The sequence below is a fragment of the Heloderma suspectum genome, chromosome 2 (genome assembly GCF_057233095.1).
Source record: "Heloderma suspectum isolate Gila_16-S chromosome 2, 16-S_ref, whole genome shotgun sequence".
Lineage (NCBI taxonomy): Eukaryota > Metazoa > Chordata > Lepidosauria > Squamata > Helodermatidae > Heloderma > Heloderma suspectum.
This window is the reverse complement of record NC_139459.1, coordinates 163,734,162-163,761,958: the sequence shown is the minus strand read 5'-3', so window position 1 is coordinate 163,761,958 and position 27,797 is coordinate 163,734,162. Positions and strand designations below refer to the sequence as shown.

Here is a 27,797-nt window from a genome sequence, read left to right as displayed (position 1 = left end):
ATCACTTCTTGATCATCCCAGAGTGCAGGACACGGAATAATGGGCTCAAGTTACAGGAAGCCAGATTCCGGCTGAACATCAGGAAAAATTTCCTGACTGTAAGAGCAATACGACAATGGAACCAATTCCCTAGGGAGGTGGTGGGCTCTCCCACACTGGAGGCCTTCAAGACGAGGCTGGACAGTCATTTGTCGGGGATGCTCTGACTTGGATTCCTGCATTGAGCAGGGGGTTGGACTCGATGGCCTTGTAGGCCCCTTCCAACCCTACTATTCTATGATTCTATGAGCTGCAGGAACATTTTAAAAACACCACAAAAAACCCTGAGGGCATGAACCATGGTAGACCCTGGCTGAACAGAGATCACCATACACGTAGGAAGGAGGCTGATGGAGGAGGGGAACTGGGAGAATCCCATTTGAAGCAACACACACAGGAGGAGGGAGGGAATGTTGTGGCAAGGGATCTAATAGTCCCCCACGGAATTTCAGCATTATATTGGATGAAGCCAAAAATATTACAGATGGATGTTGCAATGAGTTTCATCTAGTAGTATAACAACGGGGCACAAAGTGCATAGTGAACCAGTGTAGTGTAGTGGTTTGAGTGTTGGTCTGGGAGCCAGGAGATCCGGGTTGTAGTCCCCACTTGGCCATAGAAGCTCACTGGGTGATTTTGAACCAGTCACAGACTTTCAGGCCAGCCTACCTCATGATTGTTTGACGTCAGGGTTGTTGTGAAGATAAAATGGAGAGGAGGAGGATTATGTACACTGCTTTGGGTTACTTGGAAGAAAAAAGGTGGGATATAAATGCAATAAATAAATAAAATAATGAAAATGAGGTACAGTCAAGTGAGCTAAAATTAGTACTCTGTGTGTACAATATACTTGATTACTAAAATCATGGAAAATAATCAGTAGCTTCACTGAACCATGTGCATATATGAACTTCATCCATAATCATCTGAAAATTTAAAACAGAAAATGCAATTTAGCATGATTTTATGGAGCAGTGATCCAGCTTTATCATACAAGAGCCAGCATGTGGCACCACTGCTAAGGGAACAAGGAGCTGTGTGAATGTACTGCATTTCTATACAGTCCAGTAGCTGAAACGAAACAAAGTTTAAAACAATACAATTCATAAATATAATAAAACAGTGTACAACCTAAAACAAATTAAAACAGGCATAAAATAAAACCAAAGTTAAACCAACACTGTAGGACAGCAACAGTGCAAGGATCTAAGAAGCACCAACACATTTTTAAAATGGAAAGACTGCAAAGTTCAAGAGAATAAAAAGGTCTTCACCTTGCACTGAAAAGGCCACAACATAGGTGCCAGGTAAGCCTCTCTTGGGAGGGCATTCCACAACCAGGATGCCACCACTGAAAAGGCCCCTTTCCTTAGTAGTCACCTGTCGCACGTCATTTGGTGGAGGCACCTGAGGAAGGGCCTCTGAAGATGACCTTAGGGAGGGTCCAGTTAGGTATATACAGGAGGAGATGTTCAGGTAACCTGGCCCCAAGCTGTTAAAGGTTAATACCAGCACTTTTTAATTGGGCCCGGAAACAGACTGGAAGCCAGTGCAGATTACTCTGCACTGGTGTAATATGATCATATTGTCAAGTCCCAGTTAACAGTCTAACTGCCCTGTTTTGGACTAGCTGAAGTTTACAGACTGTTTTCAAAGGCAACCCCACATACAACTCCATGCAGTAATCCACCCGGGAGGTTATCACAGCATGGATAACTGTAGCAAGGCTGACTCTGCCCAGATAGGGTTGCAGTTGGTATATCAGCTTAAGCTGATAAAAAGAACTGTTAGCCACAGAGGCCACTTGTGCCTCCAGTGGCAATGCTTGACTGGAGAGCACTCTCAAACCGTGCACGTGATCATTTAGGGGCAGTACAACCCCCTCCAAAGCAAGTTTAGCACTGCTGAGCCAGGCAGACAAACCACCTACTAAAACACCTCCATCTTGTCTGGCCTGAGCCTCAGTCTGTTGGCCCTCATCCAGTTCAGAACATCCACTGGACAGAAAGGAGAGGTAGAGCTGAGTGTCACCCTGATGTTGGTGACACCTCAGTCCACATCTCTGGATGACTGCCCCCAGCAGTTTCATGTAGACGTCAAACATCGTGGGGGATAAAATAGAGCCCTGTGGAACTGCATAGCATAACTGCCATGTTGCATAGCAGTAATCCCCTAGCACCATCTTCTGAAATTGACCTCCAAGTAGGAACGGAACCCCTGCAGTACAGTACTTCCAAGCCCCATCCCAGACAGCCTATCCAGAAGGATACCATGGTGGATGGTATCAAAAGCCACAGAGAAATCTGAGGGAATGAACAGGGTTACAATTTCCCCGTCTTTCTCTCGGCAAAGCAGGTTCTGTTCCAAACCCAAGCCTGAAGCCTGATTGAAATGGATCTAAAAAATCAGTTTCATCCAAGAGTGCCTGGAGCCAACAGTTGACCACTTGCTCGAGCACCTTGCCCAGGGAGGGGACTTTGGCAACTGGCCCATAGTTTATTTCTTCTGGGTCCAGGTTAGGTTCCTTCAGGAGTGGCCTGATCACTGCTTCTTTCGAAGAGGCTGGTACCACCGACTCTCTCAAAGAGGAATTTACAACCTGCCAGACTGAGATGGACGACTCCTTCCTATTGAGTGCAATAAGCCATGAGGGGCAAGGTGCAAGCAGAAGTGGTCAGATGGATTTTGCAAAGCATCTTGTCCACATCCTCAGGCCTCAACATCTGGAACTCATCTAAGAAAAGTGGACCAGATGGTGCTGTAGACACCTCCATTAAAGGGACTGTATTAAATGTAAAGTCTAAGTCATGATGTACATGAGCAACTTTCGCTTGAAAGTATCTTGCAAACATCTCGCAACGTGCTACCAAGGGTTATACCATATTACTCCCAGGGTCAGAGTGCAATAGGCTTTTAGCCATCTGGAAAAGCTCCTCTGAGAAACACTGAGAAGATGCAGTGGTGGTGGAAAAAAACGCTGTCCCTATCACTGCCATAGAATAGGCTCAATAATGAGCTCTAATCTGCATTGGGTCAGATTTACAATGAGTTTTCCTTCATCTGTGTACTAGCCATCACACATCTAAATATACTCGTAAGGAGTATATTTAGGAGGATGCTCTTCATGCTGATGAGATAAGACATTGGGAGGGATAAATATGCTGGGCTCAGTCCTTCTGGATCTTTAGTGCTAAACCCAACAGCTTGCATTTTTTGTTGAGGAAATAGATATGCTGCTGCAGGCAAATTGCTAGTAGAATATGCTGCTGGCATTCCACTTTGTCGGGAGGCAGGCTGCTGCGTTCTACATCAAGTAAAGCTTCTGGATTGCCATCCATGCAGAGTGCATTCTATCAGCCCATCTTTGTTACAAAGCCAGGAATCGTGGCCACCAGCCCCATATCTTAAAGGAAAGGCCACCTTGGCAGATAGGAAAAAGTACTCAGCAACTGCCATTGAAGCCTAGGAAGCCTTGGGTCTGAGCGACAGAAAGAAGGCGCCTGTTGAGAGGACTAACGGTGGCCATTTAGACTGTCTGCCAAGCACAGTTTCTTACAGGGGTTAGGCTTCCAATTGGTCTCTTAACAGGAATCTGCAAAGGTAATTGGGCTTTTGTGACCCATGCTGGAGAAAAGTATATCCAGGGAAAGTTATCAGTTGTTTACTAAAGGTGTGGGAGCAAAACATGTGAAGAGAAACTTAATCCCAAGTTAGCCTTGCAAATAAGTCTGTTGAAGTTACTAACCTGTACACGTTTTACTAGCCAATGTGCTGTAGCCACAAGGCCTCTTCCCTTTTCTTTCTTCTCCAGGAAGCAGGATGCACGCGTACGAGATGCTGTACAAGTCTACACGGAAAACTGGGTCGTTGTCCAGAGGAAGTAGGTTTGGTAACTCTGCTGTGCTCTTGCAGTCTGCTTAGGAAAGGATGGCAAAAGGTGTCTCTCTGCCATTTGGTGGGTGGGTGGGAGGGAATTTGATGACATGTACAGAGTTTCGTCTTTTGGTTGTGCGCTGAATAGGCACCACTTAAGGAATCTCTGGTAGCGGAGCACTGTGTTTCAAAAGGGAAAATGGTTAAAACACTCTACTAGCTAAAGGAACCTACCTTACTGTGGCTCCTCCCATTTCCCATCTATACTGGCGCACATTTGCACCTTTCTACAAGCTCCTCTTCACCCAGCCTCTATTCCTCTGAGGGGCCAGGAAGGCTGAAGAGAGAGAGGCAGGAAAGCTTTTGGAACTTCCTTTAAAGTACGTTGGAGTAAATTGCTTGCCATTCGTTCAGTAGTGCCTGAACTATTTACATGGACCGTTGTTATATAATTGACCACTTGATACACAGAGTCCTAGATATTCCACGTCCTTTTAGTAACTGCATAATTATTGCTTTAACAGTCAGCCAGTTGTGGAGGAGGAGCTGTTTCATTCGGGTGTCCCATGAGAGAATGAAACAAAAACAACATCAGTACTGGGATATTCATTGGACAACTGTGAGGATAATTAATCTGTTGGTTTTGTTAATCATTAGTGTACAACATAGCACAGAATTGGAAAAAAAAGGAGTCAGATTTAGATTCAGCAGTACATTATGTTTATAATAGGTTAAAAGGGGTGGCCAGATATGAGAAGAAAAGGGAGCCTCAGGGTAAGTGGAAGAAATGGTGGAAATGGTTGGAGGACTCCACACCACCAATTACCTGAGAAGCATCTGAGTTTTCGTGAGTAAAATGAGTATAGCGAGAATAGTGAAATTGGGGATTCTGTAATTGTTGAAGTTTGTAATGTTGTAACTTTATAATATATTACAATTTTATAATCCTATAATTTTGTAACCAGGTAACTTGGTATTTCGGTAATTTGTGTTGTAATTTGCATTTTATATTTTGTAATTTGTAAATTTGTAATTCTGTAATTATCGTTTCAATTTTTAGTTGTATGTTTTTAGAACTTATAGTGTAACAGTTGGTAGTAAGTTTGTTTTAAATAAAAAATTTCATTCCTAAAAAACTCTGGGTAGAAGCATGTCAACCCTGCTTCTTGTGAATCTTTCAAACTAAGTTCACTATGTCAAGCAAGAGAGCCCTTAGCGTCTGTGAAATAGGCGTTTCAGTGCCCTGCCCCAGACCCTATGATTGATGGCTTCACTTACTAAATGGGCAAACCCAGTTGATCTCATCTCAGTATGCTTTGAACAAGGGAGCGGATCAGTTGTATTCACTGAGTAGGTGGCATGAGAAGCAGTCATGGGCTCCTGCCCTAGCTAAGCATCCATTTCAAGTGTTCTGCTTTCAGCACTTAGTGAACAAGTTGAGGCCCCAGCTGAGCAAAGCCTAAAATCTGTTAAAGAGGAAAAGATAGAATAGGTGCCCAGTGCCTTCTGAGTGGTAGTGCTTAGGAGCCCTCTGCCTAGAAGTACCCTGAATTAGTTGGGAATTCTTGATCCTCTGTCCCAGGCTATCTGTGGGTTGCTCCAGAATTTGCTGCCAGCATACACAGAGGCTTCATGGTTTTGGACAGTTCCCAGTTTTAGATATTTGCAGAGACCCTTGGGCTGGCACAGCCATGAAAATGTAATCTTTTCCCACCTCGCGTATTTCTCTTCTCTAGTGCTTCCAACTGCACATGAAAGCTAGTAAAGGTCCTAACTAGGTGTTATGGGGAACCATGGCTGCTCCGGACTGGTGACTCCCTGGTAATGTCTAGTAAAAGAAATGCATGGCATGATGTTAGCATTTCACTGGCCCCCACATATATATCTTTGGGGACTGCTGGCAGCTGGGGTGTTGGATGCTGAGCATGATTGTACCTTACTAGATGTTACTCAGGAGACACACAGGGGAAATGTGGTCAGAGGTAGCCATGCATCCCCTGTATGCCAAGTTAGGCCTTAAGAGGGATGTCAGAAGCAGTGCCCTCAGCGCAAAGACCATAGCTGTGGGTTTCTTCCCATACAGTGGCACTGAGTTGACATACAGCATGTATTGTCTGCAAAAGACCTCAGCCTGCCTCTGGGTAGTAGAAAGCAGTGCAAATTAACAGATATATTTAAAAAGATCTATATGCCACTTTTCAACAAAAAGTTCTAAAAGCAGTTTTCATAGTAAAATAGGGTAACAATTAAAACTTCCTGAAACCTCTTAATTGTAAAGTTGATCAGTAGGTTGTTCTTTGAACTGTCCACCTTGTCGATGTTACAGCCCCACACTTTAATTTTTGGTTTGCCTTTTGCCATTGGCTCAGACATTCTCTTCCCCCACAAACCCCCACCCAAGTTGCCAACACACCTGTTCAAGGTGTGAACAGCCTCAAGTTAAAAAGCACCTTCTTGCAGCTGAATCTGTCTTCTGCAGGCACATTATTTAGTTTTATGGAAGGGGTGGGCCAAGTTTTATTTATTTATGTAATTTGTTTTAAATTATTTTGGGGTGCCTTTTATGAGTAGAAACCTCTCAAGCAGCATGAGGCCCTTGGCCTAATTTCATGTGGATGGAAATGAAAGGAATGTGAAAACATGGGAGGGTTGCAAATGGAGTGGAATGACATCTGTACCACCAGCAAAATTCTGTGTTTGAGGTAGGGAGGAGGATAGAACATACCTGCATCAGATCATGAATTATTATTTTTTTAGTATGCATGAAATTTGTACGTATTTTTGCATGCATTTTTCAAAATATATGCATTTCTGTGTGCACTTTTTCAACTATATGCTTGGTTGCAAGCTATTTTTCCATTAAAGTGCTTTTGTGTGTATTTTCCAAGATATCCACATTTTTTGGTATGCACTTTTCAAATGCACATTTTTGCACACACTTTTTTATTTGCAAGCAGCATGGCAAACTTCAGAAAAGTAAGGATTTTGACATGTAACTGTGTTCAGGCTCATGTTTAGGTTTGGGAAGTGCAAAACAAATGTTCCACCCATCCTTAATGGCAAGGAGGGGGAAAGGGGGAGAAAGGAGGTGGCAGAAAGAGAGAGAAGAGGGTGCTCACAGAGTTTGGCTCCAGCCTGCCCCACCCACCAGTGGCATGTAGTCCCTGACAGATTATCTCTGGGGTAATGTGGCCCTCAATAGAAAAAAGTTTCCCTACCTGTGCTCTGTAGCAATGGAGGAAACCAGCAAGGGAAAAAAAATACAATACTAACTGTAGGCTTTATCCATAGAGTGATGTAATTTTGAGGATTTAAATCCATTATATCCTGAAGGATGCACAATTAGGTGAGAAAGCAGAACTGTACAAGAAACTGTGATTCCCCCCCCCCCCCCAGCATTCATACAAAGGGGAAAGGCACCTTTAAAGAGCTTGATGTGATTGTCTTTTAAATCTCCTCTGCATTCATGCTGTCACACTGACTTCCAGCAGACAGTAACATCACTGTTTTTTCTGCCCTGATTTAGGTACCAAAGGCTGAGCACCATGTACAATGCCATTACTGCTGAGAGGCAAAGGGATAGGCAGAAGGGGCTACCGAGTCAAGTCTTCGAACTAGATGAAGTCACTGAAGAGAGGAATAGTCAGGGGGATCCGGTAAGTCAAGTCAGGTTTGTAAAGTCTAGCAGCTTCTTGGAACAGCACTTTTTGTGTCCTGACAGGAAAACTTTTGATTCCAAATGTATCAAAATCCAAACTTTGGCTGACCTTTTTGAATTTGAGGATGTAGAAACTCAAAATATGAAATTTGAATCTCTGTTTTCTAGCCCCGCATGTTCGCATTTGGAGTGGGTAGGCTGTGAATGTGGCAAAAGTATTTGCAACATGGCAAATATTCAGCACAGACTTAATTTGTTTTTATGCCAAAATGTAGGCAGAAATCTGTATAAACCCCAAACCTATTCCAATAACTGTGAGATTCAAGATACACGTTGTGTGCATATTTCCATTTTCCCCTCAAGCAATTCATGAAAACTTCTGTGTCTTCAAAAAGCAAGTTGGGAATATGACACAAGAGCTTATGAAAGCAGCAGATTTGCTGACGGTGTGTGCAGGCTATTTCCCCCCAGTTTCCCCTTTAGAAAGCCAAATCTCCAACCTGCCCTTTGAACTTCAGAGTTTTAAAAGGAATGTGTGTATTCTGGGAAGATCACTTCTGGAAAGGAAATTCTCTAGAAAGGAAAACAGGGTGTCAGTGCAGAACATATTTGGATTTTGGCCAAAACTGTAGGCATGTTTTGAATTGGTTTCGTATATAAATTCCGATCTTAATTCTTGTCTGTCTTTCAGTATAATGGAGTGTTTGTAACACAGCATTTTACTAAGAAAGGTCTAGATAGATTCTACTCTCAGTTATGGAAATCTTCAGAAATGCAGTTACTTCATGTAATTCTGATATTTAAAACTTAATTTAAATGATAATTCAAATTCTTTCTTTTTTTTGGAGCAAGGTCTGGTATTATAAAGTGGCAAAATGTAAGGAAAAGTGTGGGTCAGAAGGAACGTTTGTCCATGGGCATTTGTCCATGGGGGTCTGCAACTGGAGGCCATAGTGAAGGAGAAGTGTGGGCCAGTGAAACCCTGCCCTTGATGGCCTTGTGCCTGTGAGCCATTTGCCATTGACTACTGGGCATCATCAAAATAACCCCAGATTTTGCTTGAAACGCAATGCCTGGATGCAGCACATGTGTATCCCTAAGCCTGCATTTTCTGAGGAAATGTGATGAAGGTGAAATAGCCATTTGAAGGGAAGAATTGGTGGGAGGGATATTTAAACCCTCCTTTGCCCACTGATTCTCTCATGCAGATCCCTCCAACACCATTTTTCTCTCACTTTGGCTGCGTGGTGGGGGAACGGTTAACAGTGAAGCTGGGGGGAACGTCTAGGAAATATTGGTAGGTGGTGGAATGGTTAAGCACCCCCTTCCGCTTGCCATTTCTCCTACACCAGTACCCTGTTTAATCCCCCCTTCTTTTCCTTTGAGAAAAACAGAGTTGGGAACAGTGTCTTCTCATGATTCATAGTTCCACCTTCAAGATTCAAGTATCCAGTTAATATACATGGCTATGTTGACTGAATTTGCTCGTCCTTGTCTTCTTTAACTCTCAAGTGCAGAGAGGCAAACTAGAGGTAAACCTCCCTTGGCATCAGCAGAATCTTTTAAAAAACAAAGTTTCTAGTTTTCCTGGTGGAGAGGGAAGGGTGGACATAGAAGGGCAGCATCGAATGGCTGACAAATTCTGAAACTAGGAGGCAAAATTAGCAAGGACAAGTTACTGTATGCAAGCTTATGAAAAGGAGAGAATATACAGAGAAGATTCTCTCCTCCACCCCCCCACCCCACCCCCACTCCCCTGTTGGGAAATTAGACCATGGCAGCTCTTGTCTCACTGTGTATATGGTGTGTAGTCTGGTCTGGCAGTGGAAGAGAAGGCTAGGTCAGCTGAAGGCTGGAAACAATGCTAGCTTGGCTAGGAAGTTTCCCTGCACTAACACAGCACTTGGCTGTGCGTGCACCTGTGCTGAGCCAGTAAATTCTCTGGCCTGGTGTGCATTTCCTAGATGCTCCATGGGGTTTGCTGTTTGCAGTTGAAGGAAACTGTGGTTATCCATGAGGCTATGCTGTGGTCCACCCAGAGCTCCCCCCTTCCCCTAACAGCAGATGCTTCCTGTCCCTCCAGGATGAGAAGCGCTGCTCTGCCTCCATGGATGATACACCCCGAGGCAGCTGGGCCTCCAGCATCTTTGACTTGAAGAACTCTGCAGCTGACTTCTTGTTGCGCTCGCTCCTGGTGCGCACTGCCGTTGAAGAGACTGACCGTACGAATGAGGAGCTGCGAAAGAAGAACCGGCACAGCGAGATCCTGGCTCTTTATCCTGCTCCTGATGACGTGAGCACAAGCCCTGAGATTCCATTGGCCTTCTGTGGAATTGTGCACATTCCAGCAGATGGCGGTCTGTTCAGATACAGGCTTCTGAGGCTGGCTGACACCAGGTTGTGTAGAGGATGCTTCCCCTGCCACAGTCTTTGTTGATATTTTTATAAAGGCAGGAGGAACAGCCACTGCAGCCATCTCATTCTGTTCATCCTGGTTTTGTCCAGAAAGGGGAGTAGGAGCTGGCTTGGGGCTGCTTGAGAGAGCACCTGGGGACAGGACCTGTGGTTACTGGCCCTTAATTCTTCTTCCGAAGAGGCTGCAGGGCTGTCCTGTCTCGCTTCTGTGCCCCAGGGCATTCCAGTTAGAATCTCCTTTGTTCTGGTGAGCTCCCACAGTATTTTCCCAGTGCCAAGCACATGAGTGTGTAGATGGTGTCTTTCCCTTTGTTTTCCCAGGATGAGGCAGTGGAACGCTGCAGCATCCCAGAAGTTCCAAAGGAGCACTTTGGCCAGAGGATCCTAGTGAAGTGTTTGTCTTTGAAGTAAGTCTCTCTACATTTGATATCAAGGAACCCCAAAACCCACAGTAGGAAGTACATGGAGGTTTGGGTGCAATGCAAGGGCTTTTGCTTGATGCTTCAGGATGTGGTGGCATCCAAGGAGGAGGCCAAAGGAAAACTAAATTCCGAATCCAGGGAACACTTTCACACGCTCTGTTTTCACTGGAAGATTGTGTGTGCGTGCGTGTGCGTTTGCTGTCATGTTATGTTGGAGAGCTGCACTGGAACTAGGTTATGTCCAGTGGACTTCCATGATACATTTCAAACAAGCTGCAAGCACATGGCAGGAATCCTTTGGGGAGGAGGGCCCTCTGTGTTGCTATGACAGTGGAAACCTATGCATTGCAGGTCCCTTGTGTGTGCCTATTAGTCCAGCCCACAGAATTGGCTCCAGGGATGCAGTTTGCACTGTCCATGCACCTAGGCTCTGTATGTCCATGGCAGGGTTTGGAGATGCATCAAGTCAAGTGCATTTCTGAACTTCCTCAGAAGTGTTGTGTTGGCCATCAATCATCTGTGTGTATGTGGGCCTTACCACAACTTAGGTCTATACAGATACCACCATAAGATGACCACAAAACATCTCCTTTTGGTAGAAATTCCAATTTTTCCACTCAGCTGTTTTGCTGAAAACAAATGATCTGTTTATATTTTTGCTCAAACCTGAGTTCTGGGCCCAGTGTCCAAGTATTTGACAAGGGGAAGCTAGAAGTTTGCTTTTTTATTTTAAAAAACTGGAGAGTCTTGGGAATCTAAATTGCCACCCCAGATTCTATATGAAATTCTACAGACATGGTTTGTCGAAAAGGGCAGCCCTGAATGACACATCTAGCTGGGAAAGTATTGAAAGTGCAGAAGTATTGCCAGAATTCTGATCCTTACATTTTGAGTAATTTACTGTACACCTCAGCTACATCGTTTTGGGTGTGTATCTGGAGCACTAGAGATCACCATAGTGATGAACAAGATGTTGAGTACTGTGAAGTTGCACTGCAGTCAAATTTCCCTTGGAGTTGCTTGTTGGGCTACCAATATTTAATATCAGAAAGAAATCTCACCCACCTTAGTTCATTTGACTAGTGAAACTTGAGCATATTGTTTTACTTGCTTGTGTGAGCTATTGTATGCCAGGCTTCCCCAACCTGATGCCCTCCGGATGTTCTGGACTTCAATTCCCGGCATTCCCAACCATTTACTATGCTGGCTGGGGCTGATGGGAGCTGGTGTCCAAAACATCTGGAGGACACCGGGTTGGAGAAGGCTGTTGTAAGTGTTCCGTAGGGCACCTGATTTCTGCTTATGGCACACGTTGGTCTGGGTTGTATACAGATTTGGGGGCTGGTGGCAGCGGCAGCACCCTTGATTCCTTTGGAGGCAGAGCTCCAGAGTCTTGACTGGAGCAGGGCTAGGCATTGGCTATGGTTGAGGCAGGGATGGTTGTTTCCTTTTTGTAAACACCCTTGGTAACGATTCCTCCCTCTTTTTTGTATCCTCTTCCTTGGAGAAGGTTTGAGATCGAGATCGAGCCCATCTTTGGATCCCTGGCACTGTACGATGTGAAAGAGAAGAAAAAGGTACCTCTTGGTTCTGTTAACCTGCTATGCCTAGACAGCTGGAGTAATCAGTGGAGCTGGGCGAGTGTTATCTTTCAGCCGGAATGAGGTCGAGATTGTAAAAGGGGCAGAGAGTCGAGCACACCAGGACTTTGAGGGCCTTGCCAATGTGCTGCAGACTGGAAAGCTCCCTAAAATGGGTCAAGATCCTTTTCACGCACTCGCTTGATAGACAAGGGGAGCACTGTTGGAGCTGCTCTGGATTACATCAGGGTATAGGTGTCTTAGCAGCATATACACAGGACTCACTCAATGTGGGCTCATTTCTTCCCCTGGAGTCGCAGCTGTCTACAGTCCCTTCCACCTCCAGGAGGACCAGGAACTACTTCCAGACTTCTGAAGAGAGGAGGGTTTTTCTCCTTCCCTAGATGGTGTCCTGCCTTCTGTTGGTGCAATGGGGCTCTCCTGGGTTCCTGCCTCAAGTACCCCCTTTGTAGTTGGGAGTTTCAAAGAAAGGAGAACGGAAGGGTCAATCGAAGCATGTTGTAGGAAATGGCTCCGTAGGAACCCCCTCTCCAACAGGATGTGCTTTGTCTGGTCCTTCCCAATCAGGTGGGAATATGGCTTCAGCGGCAGGAGGAGGCCGAGCTGGCTGCATGCCCTGCTGCTTTCTCCCCTGCCTTCTCTATCTGTCCCCCCCCCCCACCCGCTCACTAAATTTGGGCTTAGTGAGCACCTCAGGAGACTACGATGTGGCACCAGGGAGGTCTGGCAGGAGCTAGTGGGACGCTCCTCCAGGGCCGCTGCCTGGAGGAGTGGGCCCAAGCTTCTCGCTCGTGTGGCGGCAGCAGCAAGCCAGATTCCGAGTCCACAGCAGCTCAGCTTTGCCTGAAGTCCAGAACCGCCCTTTGCCTGTGCTCCTGCTGCTGTGGTGCTACTGGGTGCGTTGCCACCTTTGTGGCTGTGAGGGAGGGCCGCAAGAGCGCGTGGCGACTTCCTTTGGCTGATGCCCTTCCCCACCTCTGTAGGTCTCTGAGAACTTCCACTTTGACCTGAATTCGGAGCACACTAAGGGCCTCCTGCGAGCTCACAGTGTCCACCCTGCCATCTCCACGCTGGCGCGTTCGGCGGTCTTCTCTCTCACTCATCCTTCTCCAGATGTATTTCTGGTGATCAAGGTGAGGTGCTTGGTCCTGAGTTAAGCCTGTCGCGTTCACCCACCTTGCAGCTGTTCGAACAGATGCTGTGGGTGGGATGTAGACAGGAGTGTCTGCATTCTGCTACATGGTGTGAAGGCAGGAGAATAGTTTGTTTCAATGGGGGCAGAATGCAGTATCTTGAGAATCTTAGATGTCCTTTTTAAAAAAGCAAGCTTCTGATCCTTATGTCTGCGAAGATAGTTTTGAAAGCTTATATGCAATGTCTAATGGATTCTCCGAAACTGGAGTAGGACTTAGTAAGGTTTCCAGTAGTCAGGTGGATAGGACTTTAGTGTTCTCCTTGCTCTTTCCGATGACTAGCAGAAGCAGAATGAATTATTCAAAAGAAACAAACTCATGCAAAAATGCTTTAATTACATTTATACAGGATACAGTGGGGCTTTACATGGCACAGTTTCTTTTAGTGCTGAGGAAGCCGAGCTCTGAGTGTGGGGCTCTTCATCTGATGTTGCATGCCCTGGCTGCTTAAGCTCTGGCCTCTCTTGCCAGAGCTAGGGATAGAACTTGAGGCAGAGCTCACAGCACTTGTGATTTAATCCTCAGGAACCTCAGGGCATCTGTTACACTTCTTCACCAGTAACCTGCTTCCCCTTTCCCTACACAGCTGGAGAAGGTGCTGCAGCAAGGAGACATCAGTGAGTGCTGTGAGCCATACATGGTCATGAAAGAAACTGATGCGCTGAAGGTAATTGGAGTCAGATGTAGAAATGTGTGTGTGTGCATGTGGTCATAGTATGTTGGACTTGACCATTCATTCGCCGGGTGGCCTGGAGTGAGTTACTTCCCCCACCATCCTCACTGTCTGCCTCATGGAAGTATTTCACAGGAGGATAAGGTAAGGATTGAACAATTAAATTCTGTTGCAGTGATGATATTTCCTCCTTGGGCTTCCAGAACAAGGAGAAGCTGGAGAAGCTGCGGCTGGCAGGAGAGCAGTTCTGCAACCGTTTGGGGCGGTACCGCATGCCATTTGCCTGGACTGCCATCCACCTCATGAATATAATCAACAGTACTGGTATGCTCGAGAGGGATGCTTCTGACTCTGAGAGTGGTAAGTGTAATGCTGTGGCCAAGCTCAGTAAGTGGCACTACAGTTCCCCACACCCCCAGCTCAGTTATGCATCAGCATGTAAGTAGTTTAAAGCTGACCCACAGTATGTTAGCATTGCAATCAGAGTAAAACCAACCCACAGTTTTGCAGTCATGTTTACACAGCCTAAGGCTCACCAGATGAAGGAGCAGAATGATGCCAATTGTTTATGGTCATGAGACAGAGACTGAGATGAAAGAAGCTGCAGCTTCTCTGTCATAGAATCATAGAGCTGGAAGGGGCCTTTACTCCATGGAGCCCAAACCCCTGCTTAGTGCAGGGATCCAGTTTAAAACATCCCTAACAGACGGCTGTCTAGTTTCTGCTTAAATACCTCCAGTGACGGAGAGCCCACCTCCTCCCTAGGCAGTTGGTTCAATTCTCAGACTGTTGTGATCCTTAGGGAGTTTTTCCTGATGTTCGACTGAAATCTCCCTTGTAACTTCAGCCTGTTATTTTGTGTCCTACAGTCTTGGATGATAGAAAACAAGTTGCGGCCCTCTTCTGTGTGACAACCCTTTAGACACCTGAAAAGTACTAGCATATTACCCCTCAGTCTTCTCAAGGCTAAGCATATCCAGTTCGTTCAATCTTTCCTTGCAAGATCATAGAATCATAGAATAGTAGGGTTGGAAGGGGCATGCAAGGCCATCGAGTCCAACCCCCGCTCAATGCAGGAATCCAAGTCAGAGCATCCCTGACAGATGGCTGTCCAGCCTCGTTTTGAATGCCTCCAGTGTGGGAGAGCCCACTACCTCCCTAGGTCATTGGTTCCATTGTCGTATTGCTCTAACAGCCAGGAAGCTTTTCCTGATGTTCAGCCAGAATCTGGCTTCCTGTCACTTGAGCCCATTATTCCGTGTCCTTCACTCCGGTATGATGGAGAAGAGATCCTGGTCTTCCTCTCTGTGACAACCATTCAGCTTGTGATCGACAACAATTCCAAGATCCTTCTCCTTTGTAGTGTTGTTGAACCACGTATCCCCCATCCTGTAACTGTGCATTTGGTTTCTTTTTCCTAGGTGAAGAACTGGGCATTTATCCCTATTAAATTTCATTCTGTTATTTTCTGTCCAGCGCTCCAGTCTATCAAGATCACTTTGAATTTTGTTTCTGTCTTCCAGGGTATTAGCTATCCCGCCCAATTTTGTGTCATCTGCAAATTTAATAAGCATCCCCCCACCTCTTCCTCCAGGTCATGAATAAAAATATGGGTGAGTACAGGGCCCAGGACTGAGCCCTGTGGCACTCCACTCAGTACCTCCCTCCAGTTTGATGAGGAACCATTGACGAGCGCTCTGAGTACGTTCTCCAGCCAGCTCTGGATCTACCTAGTAGTAGTGCCATCCACATTTAACTAGCTTGCCAATCAGACTATCAAGGTGCACTTTGTCAAATGCCTTGTTGAAATCAAGATATATTATGCCCATAGCATTTCAGCAATCTACTAAGGAAGTTACCCGATTGAAAAATGAAATAAGATTAATCTGGCAGGACTTGTTCTTGACAAATCCATGCTGTCTTCCACATGAGTGTCAAAGTACCTACAGTTAGAGTGCTTTATCATCTGCTCTAGAATTTCCCCATGTACTGATGTCAGACTGACTGGTCTGTAACTCCCTAGATCTTCTTTTTTTCCCTTTTTGAAGATAAGGGCAACATTTGCGCTCCTCTAGTCCCCCGATATCTCACCTGTTCTCCACAATTTCTGAAAGATAATAGATAGAGGTTCCGAGGGGCCATCAACATCCTAGGATGTAATTCTCCTGGGGAACTGAAGTCATTGAACTCCTGTCTTGCACTCCTTTCATTAAACAAGGGTGTGTTGCTATCTGACCACTTCAGGAAATCAGCAGAGAGATATTGGGGATGAAAGTCCACTTTGAGGAATAGATTCTGGGGGGTTTGTATGGAAGACCCCAAGTATAACTGCTACAAGATGGTAACAAACATTTTTTAAATTCAGTGGACTTTGCAATTGATTGCATTGTAGAATACAACCTCTGTAGCAGAGTCGGGTAGGTTTAGGGGTTGATTTTTCATGGCGATGATCAGTCAGTTACCCCTTAAGAGCTTGGTTGTGTGACGAGACTAATATTTTATTTAATTTAAAGCATTTTTAACTTTAGCTGAAAAGATACAGACAAGTTTGGCAGACTACAGATTTGATAAAGCTGAAATCCTCTTCCCTTGCATATTGTAAGAGGTTCATGAAATGATACAACACAGTACTTGGTAACAGCTACTGCCGATCTTTTTATGGGACATCTGTGTTTTGTAAACAAACAACCCATAAGAGGCTTGCAAGGCTCTCTCTTTGCCACACCATTAGTGTGAAACTGAAAGGCTGTGGTAGCGACTTTCCTAATGCCATACATGAGTCCATGGTAGAGTCCAACCCTCTTTGTTATCCTTTAATGTGGCTCCTGATTTTGTGTGCGCGTGCGCTCTGCGTGTACATACCTCTGCTGTTGAACACATCTTCCTCTTTTCTAGACCGCAGAGGCACCTGGAATGAGCGCAAGAGGAAAACTTATGAGCGCATGAGTGTTGGGGAGGAGATGTGCAGCTTCAGCAACTTCCGGCCAGCTACCCTCACCGTCACCAACTTCTTTAAGCAGGTGGGAATGTAGAAACATGGGTTGGGTTGGGCCGAACCATAGCATCCCTCTCTCTAGTTTTAATATCTCTAAGATGGGATATCTGTCCTTAAGAATGCAACTGCAGGACCAGAGAGTTGGAAGGCAAATACCTGTCTGTGTAGGAGGATGTTCTCTTTCCTCATGTGAAGCTATAATTCTTCCTCCCTCCCTCCCTTCTGCCGTCTCCCCACCCCCACCCCCAATGCTGGTAGACTTGTTTGGAGGATGGGTATGGTTTGAAGTGGAATGTTGGCCTGCAGTCCATTTTAAATTAGGTGGAGGCCCCCAGCTCAAAGCCCATATGGCTCCTTCTTCCTTTCTTACAGCTGTGAGATTCTACAGCGCTTTGCACAAACGTTTTCGATGTGTGTTCAGCTTTCGATACCATCGACCATGGTATCCTTCTGGATCGTTTATCTGGATTGGGCTTGGGAGGCACAGTTTTAAAGTGGTTCCGGTCCTTTCTGGAGGAGAGGTCTCAGAAGGTGGTGCTAGGGGACTTCGGTTCCACCCCATGGCCATTTGCCCACTGGATGCTGCAAGGTTCTATCTTGTCCCCCATGCTTTTTAACCTCTGCATGAAACCGCTGGGGGAAGTCATCAGGAGGTTTGGGCTGAAATGTCATCAGTATGCAGATGATACTCAGCTGTACCTTTTGTTTCTATCTGCACATCCCAGGGAGGCTGTGGAACTCTTGAACCAGTGCTGGAGGCTGTTTTGGGAAAGATGAGGGTGAACAAGCTGAAACTTAATCCAGACAGGGGTACTGTGGGTTGGGAAACCAACTACTTTGGATGGAGGTTTACAACTGGTCTTAGATGGGGTTGCACTCCCCCTGGAAGACCAAGTGTGCAGTTTGGGAGTCCTCCTGGATTCCGAGCTAACTGGGAAAGCCCAGGTGGCTGTGGTGTCCAGGAGTTCTTTTTACCAGCTTAGGCTGGTATGCCAGCTGCTGCCCTATCTGGAGAGGATGGACCTTGCCTCAGTTATCCACATACTAGTCATGTCCAGGCTGGACTATTGTAATGCGCTGTACATGGGTCTGCCTTTGAAGACTGTTCAGAAACTCCAGTTTGTGCAGAATGCGGCTGCCCAAGTATTGGTGGGGGCGAGGCGTGCATTTCCTAGCCCAATTCAAAGTGCTGCTTTTGACCTTTAAAGCCTTAAACGGTTTGGGACCAAGTTACTTGAAGGCCCATCTAAACCCATATCAGCCTGCCCACACTTTAAGATCAGAAAGCGAGGCTCTTCTCATTTGCCCACCCATGAGAGCTGTCAAGTGGGCGATCACACCTGAGAGGGCCTTCTCTGCAGTGACCCCACACCTTTGGAATAAGCTGCCATAGGAGGTCTGCCATGCTCCATCATTGCAGACTTTTAAGAAGGCCTTGAAAGTATATTATTTTACCTTGGCCTTCTGTTGATATGACTTCTGTGGTTGCTGTTACTGCTGTTAACATTGTTGCTGGTTTTATTGTTGGCTTTTATTGTTGTTTTTATTGTTTTTATGTTTTATCACTTCTAATATTTTAACTGTTTTTATGTATTATATCGCTGTATTTTATGTATTTTATTGCCTTGGGAGGGCCTCTGCCCTAAAAGTTGGCCAATCAAGAAAGAAAGAAAGAAAGAAAGAAAGAGTACATTCCAACAAAACTTGAGAGTTTGGGCAGAATCTTCTTGCAATCCATGGTTTGACTAGAAGCAGCTTAGTGCTCATTAACCTTTACAATATGTTGTTAGCTGTAGCCACCTTGGTCTTAACATGCTACTGAGTACTGTCTCAGAGACTTTTCTAGCTAGCAAAATAGGCACTCAGATTCCTTTCAGTTATGAATGAAGTAGTGTCTTCTTGGGTGCTAGAGTATTTTTTCAAAGCATGGTAGCTTCTGTCCATATGGGGGCACTGTCAGAAAATCTAAGTTACTACATGCTTTTCGAAAGTAAACGTAATTTGTGGTAACTCTCTTCCACCTTGGAAATGGCCATGTGACTCAAACCATAGAATCAGAATTTTGAAGAAACTGAAAGTCCATCCAGGCCTCAGAGTAGCCAGTTTGCCATAAAAAGGTGCCTATAAGACACATAGATACAGATGACTGTAGTGAGTGGAGCCAAGTTGCATGCTGCAAAAGAGGCAGAAAACCTCCAGGATCTCATCTGGAAAACATCCTTCCTTGCCCCAAAGTATAGCAGTTGGTCTGCCATAGAGCATGGGGAAAAATCACACACACCCTTCTGCATCTTTCCAAACGAAAGCATATTGAGGTGGTGGGTGTCAACATCCTGTCTTCTGTTGTGACTGCCCCGGGAGGAGAGAGGGAGAGCACCAAGACCTTAAAAAGGGATGGATGGGAGGAAAGGAAAGGAAAGGCTCTCCAAAATCCTGTACTCAACACACCTTGGCAAGTTGCATTCCCTAAAGCAGGGGTCCCCAGCCTTTTTGGACCCGTGAGCACATTTGGGAAATTGAAAAACTGCTGCAGGCACCACCACAAAATACCTGATCAGTGGCTTGCCACTTTGGGATGTACCTGTCGTGTCTATGGATCTTAGGCTGCGTCTTATTCAACAAAAAAGTGTGTTTTGTGTCTATTGGACACCATACTGTCTGTTTAATGAAGGATTGTCTAATTTGGCTAATTGTTTGCTGTGCAATACATAAAATCATAGGATCGTAGGGTTGGAAGGGGCCTATAAGACCATCGAGTCCAACCCCCTGCTCAATGCAGGAATCCAAGTCAAAGCATCCCTGACAGGTGTCTGTCCAGCCTCGTCTTGAATGCCTCCAGTGTGGGAGAGCCCACCACCTCCCTAGGTCATTGGCTCCATTGTTGTATTGCTCTAACAGTCAGGAAGTTTTTCCTGATGTTCAGCCGGAATCTGGCTTCCTGTAACTTGAGCCCGTTATTCTGTGTCCTGCACTTTGGGATGATTGAGAAAAGATCCTGGCCTTCCTCTCTGTGACAACCTTTCAAGTACTTAAAGAGCGCTATCATTCAGTCTTTTCTTCTCAAGGCTAAACATGCCCAGTTCTTTCCGTCTCTTTTCATAGGGCTTTGTTTCCAGACCCCTGATCATCTTTGCTGCCCTCCTCTGAACCCTCTCCAGCTTGTCTGCATCCTTCTTAAAGTGCAGTGCCCAGAACTGGACACAGTACTCCAGATGAGGCCTAACCAGTGCTGAGTAGAGGGGAACTAGTACTTCCCAGGATTTGGAAGCTATGCTTCTATTAATGGAGCCCAAAAGACCATTTGCCTTTTTTGCAGCCACATCACATTGTTGGCTCATATTCAGCATGTGATCGACAACAATTCCAAGATCCTTCTCGCTTGTAGTGTGGTTGAGCCACGTATCCCCCATCTTGTAACTGTGCATTTGGTTTCTTTTTCCTAAGTGCAGAACTTGGCATTTGTCCCTATTAAATGTCATTCTGTTGTTTTCTGCCCAGCGCTCCAGTCTATCAAGATCACTTTGAATTTTGTTTCTGTTTTCCTGAGTATTAGCTGTCCTGCCCAGTTTTGTGTCATTTGCAAATCTGATCAGCAATTCCCTCCTCCAAGTCATTCATAAAAATGTTGAAGAGCACGGGGCCCAGGACTGAGCCCTGTGGTATCCTGCTCATTACCTCTCCCCAGTTTGAGAAGATCCCATTGATAAGCATTTGAATCCAATTCCGTAGCCAACTGTGGATCCACCGGATCGTTGTTTCATCTAGCCACTTTGAGCTAGTTTGCTAATCAGGATATCATGGGACACTTTGTCAAAAGCTTTGCTGAATTCAAGATATAGTATGTCCACAGTATTCCCACAGTCCCCAAGGGAGGTTACCTGATCAAAAAAATGAGATCAGATCCATGTTGGCTTCAAGTAATCACTGCATTGTTTTCAAGGTGCTTACAGACTGATTGCTTTATAATCTGCTCCAGAATTTTCCCAGGGATTGATGTCAGAGAATGAGACTTGGAGGCATTGCAAGGGCAGGTAGGGGTAGTGGGGTGGTAATGCTGCACCCACCGAGGAACTCACAGGGGTCTTTGTTCCTTGTGTCAGTAGTTGCCACCCTCATACTCTAGTTCAACCACCTTCTTCCTTTCTGTTTTTCCTCTTTCCCCTGCACTCTGATTTTCAGGAAGGCGATCGCCTCAGTGATGAGGACCTGTACAAATTCCTAGTAGATATGAGGCGGCCATCATCTGTCCTTAGGAGGCTCCGGCCTGTCACAGGTAAGGTGGGGTGCCTGTTGCAGCAAAAATAACAAAGGCTCTTGTGACATCTTAAAAGATTAAAGCATTTCTTTTGGTGTCAGCTTGTAGGCTAGAGCCCACTTGGTCAGGAACATGAAACAGTCACCAAAGTGTGTGTGTGTGTGTGTAGGAATATGTATTCTGAGAACAGAGAGAAGAAAAACATGCGTGTGTCTGCAATTTTGTTTTTTTTATTTTTTTTGAGAAAGGGAGGCCAAAAGGTCAATTAATGCAAGAGATAGATCCAATCAGCATAATTGTGATGTACTCACAACTAGTGGAATGGGAGGTTTTCTTGCTATATCACACGTAGGAACTAGAGGCTGGAAAGTGGATGGTACAGGTACTATAAAGCAGAGGTGGGCAACTTCAGGAGGTCTGGTGGCATTTTTGCCTCCCTCTACCCCCAGCAGGCTCCACCCCCCACCCCCGCAGTGAAATTTTAAAAAGCGAGTGTCCGGTGCGGCTGCGGAGTACCAAAAAGGTCAAAATTAGCTTGGGTCAAAAAGGCTCCAATGTGACCGCTCTGGATGCCATTTTGTGTTTGTGGTTGTTTTGGGGTTTGTTTTTACAATTTTGGGGAGAAGGGAGGGTATGCGGCCCATGGAATATACATTGCCCATCCCTGCTGTAAAGTTCTGGGCAACCCAGAGGCGGTGGCAGAGGTTTCCCAGATTCCTGTGCCCCTTGACCCCAGCAGTCCAGCGTTTGTGCTTGTTTCTAACTTAAATTGCAGCGTTATGCCCCATAGCAGGGGTGGGCAGCCTTTTCAGGGTCCGAGGCTGCCTTGGTCCCTGCGTAACACTTGAGGGGCCGTGTGAGTGAGTGGGGCTATTGGTGGGTGGGGTGGTAGAACCAGGGCACAGTCACGCCATTCACACACACACACTTTCTCTATCTCCCCCCCCCCGATCCCACACATGTGTGTGGTGCGCGGTGCATGTTGGCCTCACCACCACCCAACTGATGCCTGATCAGCTGGGCAGCAGGGAGAAATGAGCAGGGCTTCCTGGGGCTGTGCAGGCCACGTAGAGAATGGCCAAGAGCCACATGTGGCCCATGGGCTGCCCATAAGTGCAAACCACTCTGAGCTAATTCCAGCCAGTCCTCCTTTACAGTTCATGTGTTGTCCCTTCGTATCTCTGTTGCAATCTCTCTCTCTCTCTCTCTCTTTTTGTTTATGTAAAGGCCAGGCCTCTCTCCCTTGTGCACTGCACTGTTGTTTGACCACCATGTGTGGCTCTCCTCACTGTGACGCCCTCTGAAGGTGCGGAGTTCTGCTGCTACAAGTGCTTAGCCTTCAGTTTCAGATGTGATGAAGATATGGAAGGGAAAGGGAACTCTCCACCTGTCCATGCTCAGTCTTGGGGCTTTGTGTCTGTCTGGACATGTTGTGTTCTGTGTGCAAGACCTTCTTACCTACACTTCTTTCGTTTCTGTACTACAGCCCAACTCAAGATCGACATTTCACCAGTGCCAGAGAGCCCCCATTACTGCCTGTCCCCTGAACTGCTGCATGTCAAGCCCTATCCTGACCTCCGTGTCCGACCCACCAAGGAGATCCTTGAGTTCCCAGTCAGGGAAGTCTACACACCTCACACAACGTATAGGTGGGTGCAGGTTTAAGGCTATTTTGCTGGCCAAAAGGGTAAAAGTAGCTCTATTTTGTGTGCTTTATGGTGTTTAAATTTCCCACCATAGCTCTGCTCCCTGCAGTCCTGTGCTACTGATTTCCTCTGTGTGTTTTGAAGTGGCAGAAATGAAGGGTACAACTATAGACAGTAGTCAACGTTCCAGCTGGTGCAGAAGAATTATCCTGCACTGGAACATGATGTTGGCTGAATCCTTCAGTTCCTTTTCATTCCTGCCCAGTTCACCTTTTCCCGACTTTCTCTCAGTTGCCAGCAAGGTACCTCCCTTTACAAACAGTGTGGCAGCTCCTTAAATGTGTGTGTTCAGGAACAAAGGGGGCTTCATCTTTCATTATGAAAACAATTTGGTCTATCTTGTAGTGCTCAGTTACTATTTTTAAGTGAAGCCGTGACAAGTTTCCAGCTCCCTGCCATCATCTGTCTATAGTCTGAAGAACCCAGAAATGTCAATGTTCAGCACCAAGATTCTGGCCTTGGCTGTAGCTGCTGCTTTCATTAAACTCAAAATAACGTCCCAGTCCTTTTCCAGCATGCAATAAATAAAAGTAAAGTCCCTCCGATGTTGGATCTGGCTAGCTCTGGCAGCCAAAGCAGTGTTGCAGCACTGAATGCCCACACTGAACAACAGACATCCAGAGTGTACACATCATAAGCTCCCTATAGTGAGAGCCTTCTCAGATGCAGCAGCTTCCTTGGGTGAAGGCCATGTAGCTTGCAGAATGGCTGCTTGTTTTGCTGGTGTCCCTTTTCAAAGAGCCCCTCAGAGGACTTGCAGCCTTTCATACAAGAAGGTGTTGTAATGCCTCATCTATCTACGTGCTTAACCAAATAGTTAGGTAAATCCAGCAGCAGATGGAAAGGGCTTAGGGTCCTCCTAGCCCATTCCTGCTACCCCTATGGCAGATTCAGCTGGGTTGCAGGACAGGTGCCAATAGCTGCCACAAGGCTACTGTGACTTTTAAAGGAGACAACAGGTCGCTTTCTGCTCCGAAGATCATGACACCCTCTACCTCCTTGGCATGAATTTTGCCCCCGTGTATTTCTCCATGTCCCCCACATTTGGGTTGGCATCTCTGTGGTGCTTCATCTGGAAAAAAGGAGCCATAGATCTGTGTTAGGCTGGCAGGCCACCTGTCAAACCTACCTTCTTTCATGGGGTCTTGCCTGCTTGTGGACATGGAGACATGGGCTGCTAGGGTATGTTCACATGCTGGCTTTGACAGCAAATACAAGGTGGATGTACCAGCCTCATTTATCAGGGATCCGAGACTTCTCTCTTCCCTCCTCCTGGACCTTGCAGTGATTATCACTATGATACTGTCATATTGTGATACTGATTATCACCCTGCATCACGTGCCCTACCTCAGACTGTTTTCACGTCTCGCAAACCGCGTCAGCCAGGGCCTCCCACTGCCACTCACTCATTTGATAGATGTTTGATGTATGTTTAAGACCCCTCCCCAAGGGGTACCTCACCCCTCTTGCCTTGCCTGTTCTTGGAGCCAGAGCAGCTGTTCTGTCTGTTGAGCCATTTGCTGTTGCTGCTGCTGGGTTGCTCCCAGCAGGGACCAGATGGTGAGCTTCTGATGTTGCGTGTGTGCCTACGGCAGAGAAGATATCAGTTAACAGAGGAGGCTCTCTCGAACTCCGCTGTGTTCCTCTTGTTCCTCTCTTCCTTGATGCTTCGGATGCTTTTAATCCCAATTTGCAACCCTGGGGACTCCTCACCTCTGACCTTTTTCATTGCACACTCTTGGTGCTCGCTCGCTCGCTCGCTCTCTCTCTCTCTCTCTCCAGACGCTGGCCTCCTGCAATCACCATCTTTTGCCTTTCTGATGCAGAATGCATGCCCTCTTAAGAAGGGACTGTGCTGCATGGATGTGTTGTTTTTCTAATTGTGCCTATCAAAGCCTTGCAATAGCAGTAGTGCAATGAAAATTGCAACCTGCTACCCTAGCCTAGGAAGAGAAGGCCAGAGAGCCTGTTTACTGCACTGACCATATTACTAGAAAGAGCAGGGTGGTGCCACATCTGACCCATGTAAGAGTCAGGAGGAGATGCTGCTGTGGGAATTGCCCCTAGCCTAACGTTCTTCGCATTGAATATGTGCCTAGGGATAATGGTGCACTGAGCTCTAACAGCTGTAATCCTTGCCTCGAGGCCCCTGCTGTTCATGCCGTTAAGGCACACAGGACCTTAAAAGAGATTTGGATAAGCAGCAAATAAGCTCATGAGCTTAAAATGAGTAGGGATCTCGCTTAATTTTTCTGAGAGGTGAGAATGCCACCACTGCTGCTGAGATTCCAAGTAACCGTGTGTTGCTTTTGAGAGACCTGGAAGGTTATCCTGCACTTGGCACAATACATGGTGTGCTGTCTCTCCCATAAGATGTGTGACAATGATCAAGATGTGTGACAGCAGCTGCACGGGCCCTCTGGCGCTCTCTTCCTAGGCCAAAGAGAGATGCTGGTGGAGCTTGCCTAGCTCGGGCCTGGATAGGAGCTTTGGGGGCTCGTCTCAAAGAGGAGGCTAGTATTACAAGGCCCATAAATCCTTCTCTGTTTCAGAATAAAATCTGACTTGGAGACAAAGTCTTGATTTTAACCCCCTCTCACCCGCCCAGCCCTAAAGCCCCAAAATGCAGCCAGGAGCCTGTCGTGGCCTCCCCTGAGCACAGAAAACAATTGCAGCCAAGGATCATGAGTGTTTCGAAGCCTCCATGATCCTCAGCTGCAAATGACAGCTTTGCATGGCTAAGAGAGTTCCCAGTAGGGCTCCTTTTGGCCATGCAAAACTGTCAAAGACAGCTAGGGATTGTGAAGGCTTGCAAGCTTCCATGATCCCTGGTTGCCTGCAAATGCTTCAGTTACTGCTGGCAGCGGGCAGATGCCCACCCCTGCAGGGGAACTTCAGGGCAAGAGAAACATAGATGTCCTATTCACGCTCCTCTGAAAAGATGCAGCATTTTTCTGTGGAGATGGATGAGGGGCAGAGGTGTCCACATGAGTAAACCTTATACACAGCTGAGTTAACGAATAGCTGAGTTGGTTCCTCTGCCTGTAAATGTAAGTGTACAGGTTTGGAAGAAAGATAAAAGTGTGGAGGAAAGTGGGCTAGATGGAGATCCCCCCCCCCACAGTACAGATAAGCTCAGAATCCACATACCCAGGCACTAGTTTGAGCCCCTAAGAATCTGGGAGAGCAGAGCTGTGAAAAGCATAAAGGGGTCAAAGCAAACGATATAGGGCACCACTTTACAGAGTAGTGCCCCCAGAGGAGAAGGTGGTGGGTTACCTTCAGAGCACCAGAACCCCATTCCTTGCTCTGGAAATCTCGTTCTCCCATGCTGCTCAGCATCTCTTCGAACGCCTTCACTTGCTGTGCCAGGTTGTGGTAACCCACATGCATCTTCTGCAGCATTTTCTTGTGGCTCTGAGACTGTTGCCTCAATACCATGTCCTCAGCCTGTCGAAGAAAGAGCAGAGGTGGTGTGTGGGGAGGAGAGGAGAGGGGACAGGAAGAGTGGTCATAGGGCCTGGCTGCTGGGATTGTGGCCTCCGCGTGTGGACTAGATTGGGAATTTTATATTGTAAGACTGCAAGATTACAGTGTCAACTATGGAGCTAGACTAAGGATGTAAGCCCCTGTGCTCTGCTATGCATCCTCCTGTGAAGAGATCCTGTGTGGTGTAGTGGTTTGAGTGTTGGGCTGGGACTCGGAAAATCCAGGTTCCCCACTCAGTCGTGGAGCTCACTGGGTGTCTTTGGGCCAGTCACTGACTCTCAGCCGAGCCTATTTCACAGGGTTGTTGTGAGGATAAAATGGAGAGGAAGAGGAGGAACATGTGAGGAAAAAAAGGCGGGATATAAATGTAATAATAAATGAAATAAATCAAGATGCAGCCAGTGGTGCAGTGGTAAATTCTGAGGTGCAGACACTTATCAGGGCAGTCTCCGTAGCCACGCCTCCAAGGGGAGTCCAAAGAAGGCAGGCTGTTGTGTTGTTCCATATCAACAAAGTACTAAGTCTTGTGAAGCGAATGGGGTCTTAATTGCCCATTCAGGACAAAAACACCCCAAAGTACTTTGCATTACAACAGGGGTAGCTCACAGGAATACATGGTTGCTGGGAAAATCCACCCCACCCCACCCCCAGCTACTGTGAAGATTGCAGCTACACTCAGGGGGAACAGAGAAGTGGGGAGGAGATGACATAATCGTCCCTGCTAATCACTTTGACCCTGTGAGCCTCTGCACCACTGAATACAGCCCACAAAACAGAAACCCTGCTGCTGAAGCTCCTGCTTTGCTTCTTAATTTGGACTGATGCTCCCCTCCCCTTTATAATTTACAGATGGTTACCTTCAGCCCCTCAATAATCCCTTTGATCTCTTTCTGGTCCTGCTGGGCACTTTGAGTCTGGTGCTGTAGCGCCCTCAAGCCCTGCTCATAGCCGTCGGTGCTGTGCCTGATCCTGTGCAACTTGTATGCCATGGAGTCGTAGAGGCTGTGCAGTGCCTCGCTGAACTGTAGCACCCCGTAGAGCAGGACATTGGCCTCCTCCTGCAGAGCGGCTTGCTGGGGGCCAGCGAGGATAGGGGCAGGCATGGCTACGGGGGGCAGGAGGATGCTCAGGAATAGGCAAGGCAGCATTGCTGTGACTGGACCAGGGGAAAACAGCAGCTGGAATCTTCCCCTTTATATAGAGAGGGTGGGAGGGATCACATAGGAACAGGACAGAGGTGGTATCCAGCCTGGGATCTCGCTGCCGAGCAACCCTCCCCAGCTGTTAATGAGTCAGCAGTATTTTCAGCCTGGGCTCTTGTCCCACATTTCCTCATTCATGGTTGGGGCACAAAGCCCCTAACCTAGGCAGGAGAGTTTCGCAAGGCTGGCAGATGGGGATGTGGAGTAGATTACAACAGGGACATTCAGATACCTGAAGGTCGACTTTTGGTCCTTTGGGCTCTGGCACGTCAGAT

General features: G+C 46.6%; 2 protein-coding genes across 8 annotated transcripts in view; one reads left to right on the top strand and one right to left on the bottom strand.

Moving 5' to 3' along the window:
- DOCK6 (dedicator of cytokinesis 6) overlaps positions 1-27,797 on the top strand; it is a 140,218-nt gene that overhangs the window by 35,968 nt on the left and 76,453 nt on the right. The window contains exons 4-14 of the mRNA XM_084835640.1: positions 3,851-3,919; positions 7,439-7,568; positions 9,654-9,863; positions 10,307-10,392; positions 11,918-11,984; positions 12,992-13,141; positions 13,788-13,868; positions 14,078-14,234; positions 16,770-16,894; positions 21,049-21,142; positions 22,611-22,773. Coding sequence (XP_084691766.1) covers positions 3,851-3,919; positions 7,439-7,568; positions 9,654-9,863; positions 10,307-10,392; positions 11,918-11,984; positions 12,992-13,141; positions 13,788-13,868; positions 14,078-14,234; positions 16,770-16,894; positions 21,049-21,142; positions 22,611-22,773 — 1,332 coding nt within the window. The remainder of the gene's footprint in view (positions 1-3,850; positions 3,920-7,438; positions 7,569-9,653; positions 9,864-10,306; positions 10,393-11,917; positions 11,985-12,991; positions 13,142-13,787; positions 13,869-14,077; positions 14,235-16,769; positions 16,895-21,048; positions 21,143-22,610; positions 22,774-27,797) is intronic.
- On the bottom strand, positions 139-27,489 carry LOC146353078 (uncharacterized). Of its 7 annotated transcripts, XM_084835641.1 has the most exons (6): positions 27,178-27,489; positions 26,111-26,281; positions 24,307-24,417; positions 16,737-16,782; positions 3,785-4,092; positions 139-965 (listed from the first exon to the last, which is right to left on the bottom strand). In XM_084835641.1, the coding sequence occupies exons 1-5, from the start codon at positions 27,466-27,468 to the stop codon at positions 3,887-3,889; spliced, it is 825 nt and encodes a 274-aa protein (XP_084691767.1). In that variant the 5' UTR covers positions 27,469-27,489; the 3' UTR covers positions 139-965; positions 3,785-3,886. The 7 variants fall into 7 exon arrangements, with proteins under 7 accessions (XP_084691767.1, XP_084691771.1, XP_084691770.1 ...); XM_084835645.1 differs by lacking the exons at positions 139-965; positions 3,785-4,092 and adding an exon at positions 13,522-13,799; XM_084835642.1 differs by lacking the exons at positions 139-965; positions 3,785-4,092 and adding an exon at positions 23,826-23,902 and having other exon boundaries at positions 16,360-16,782.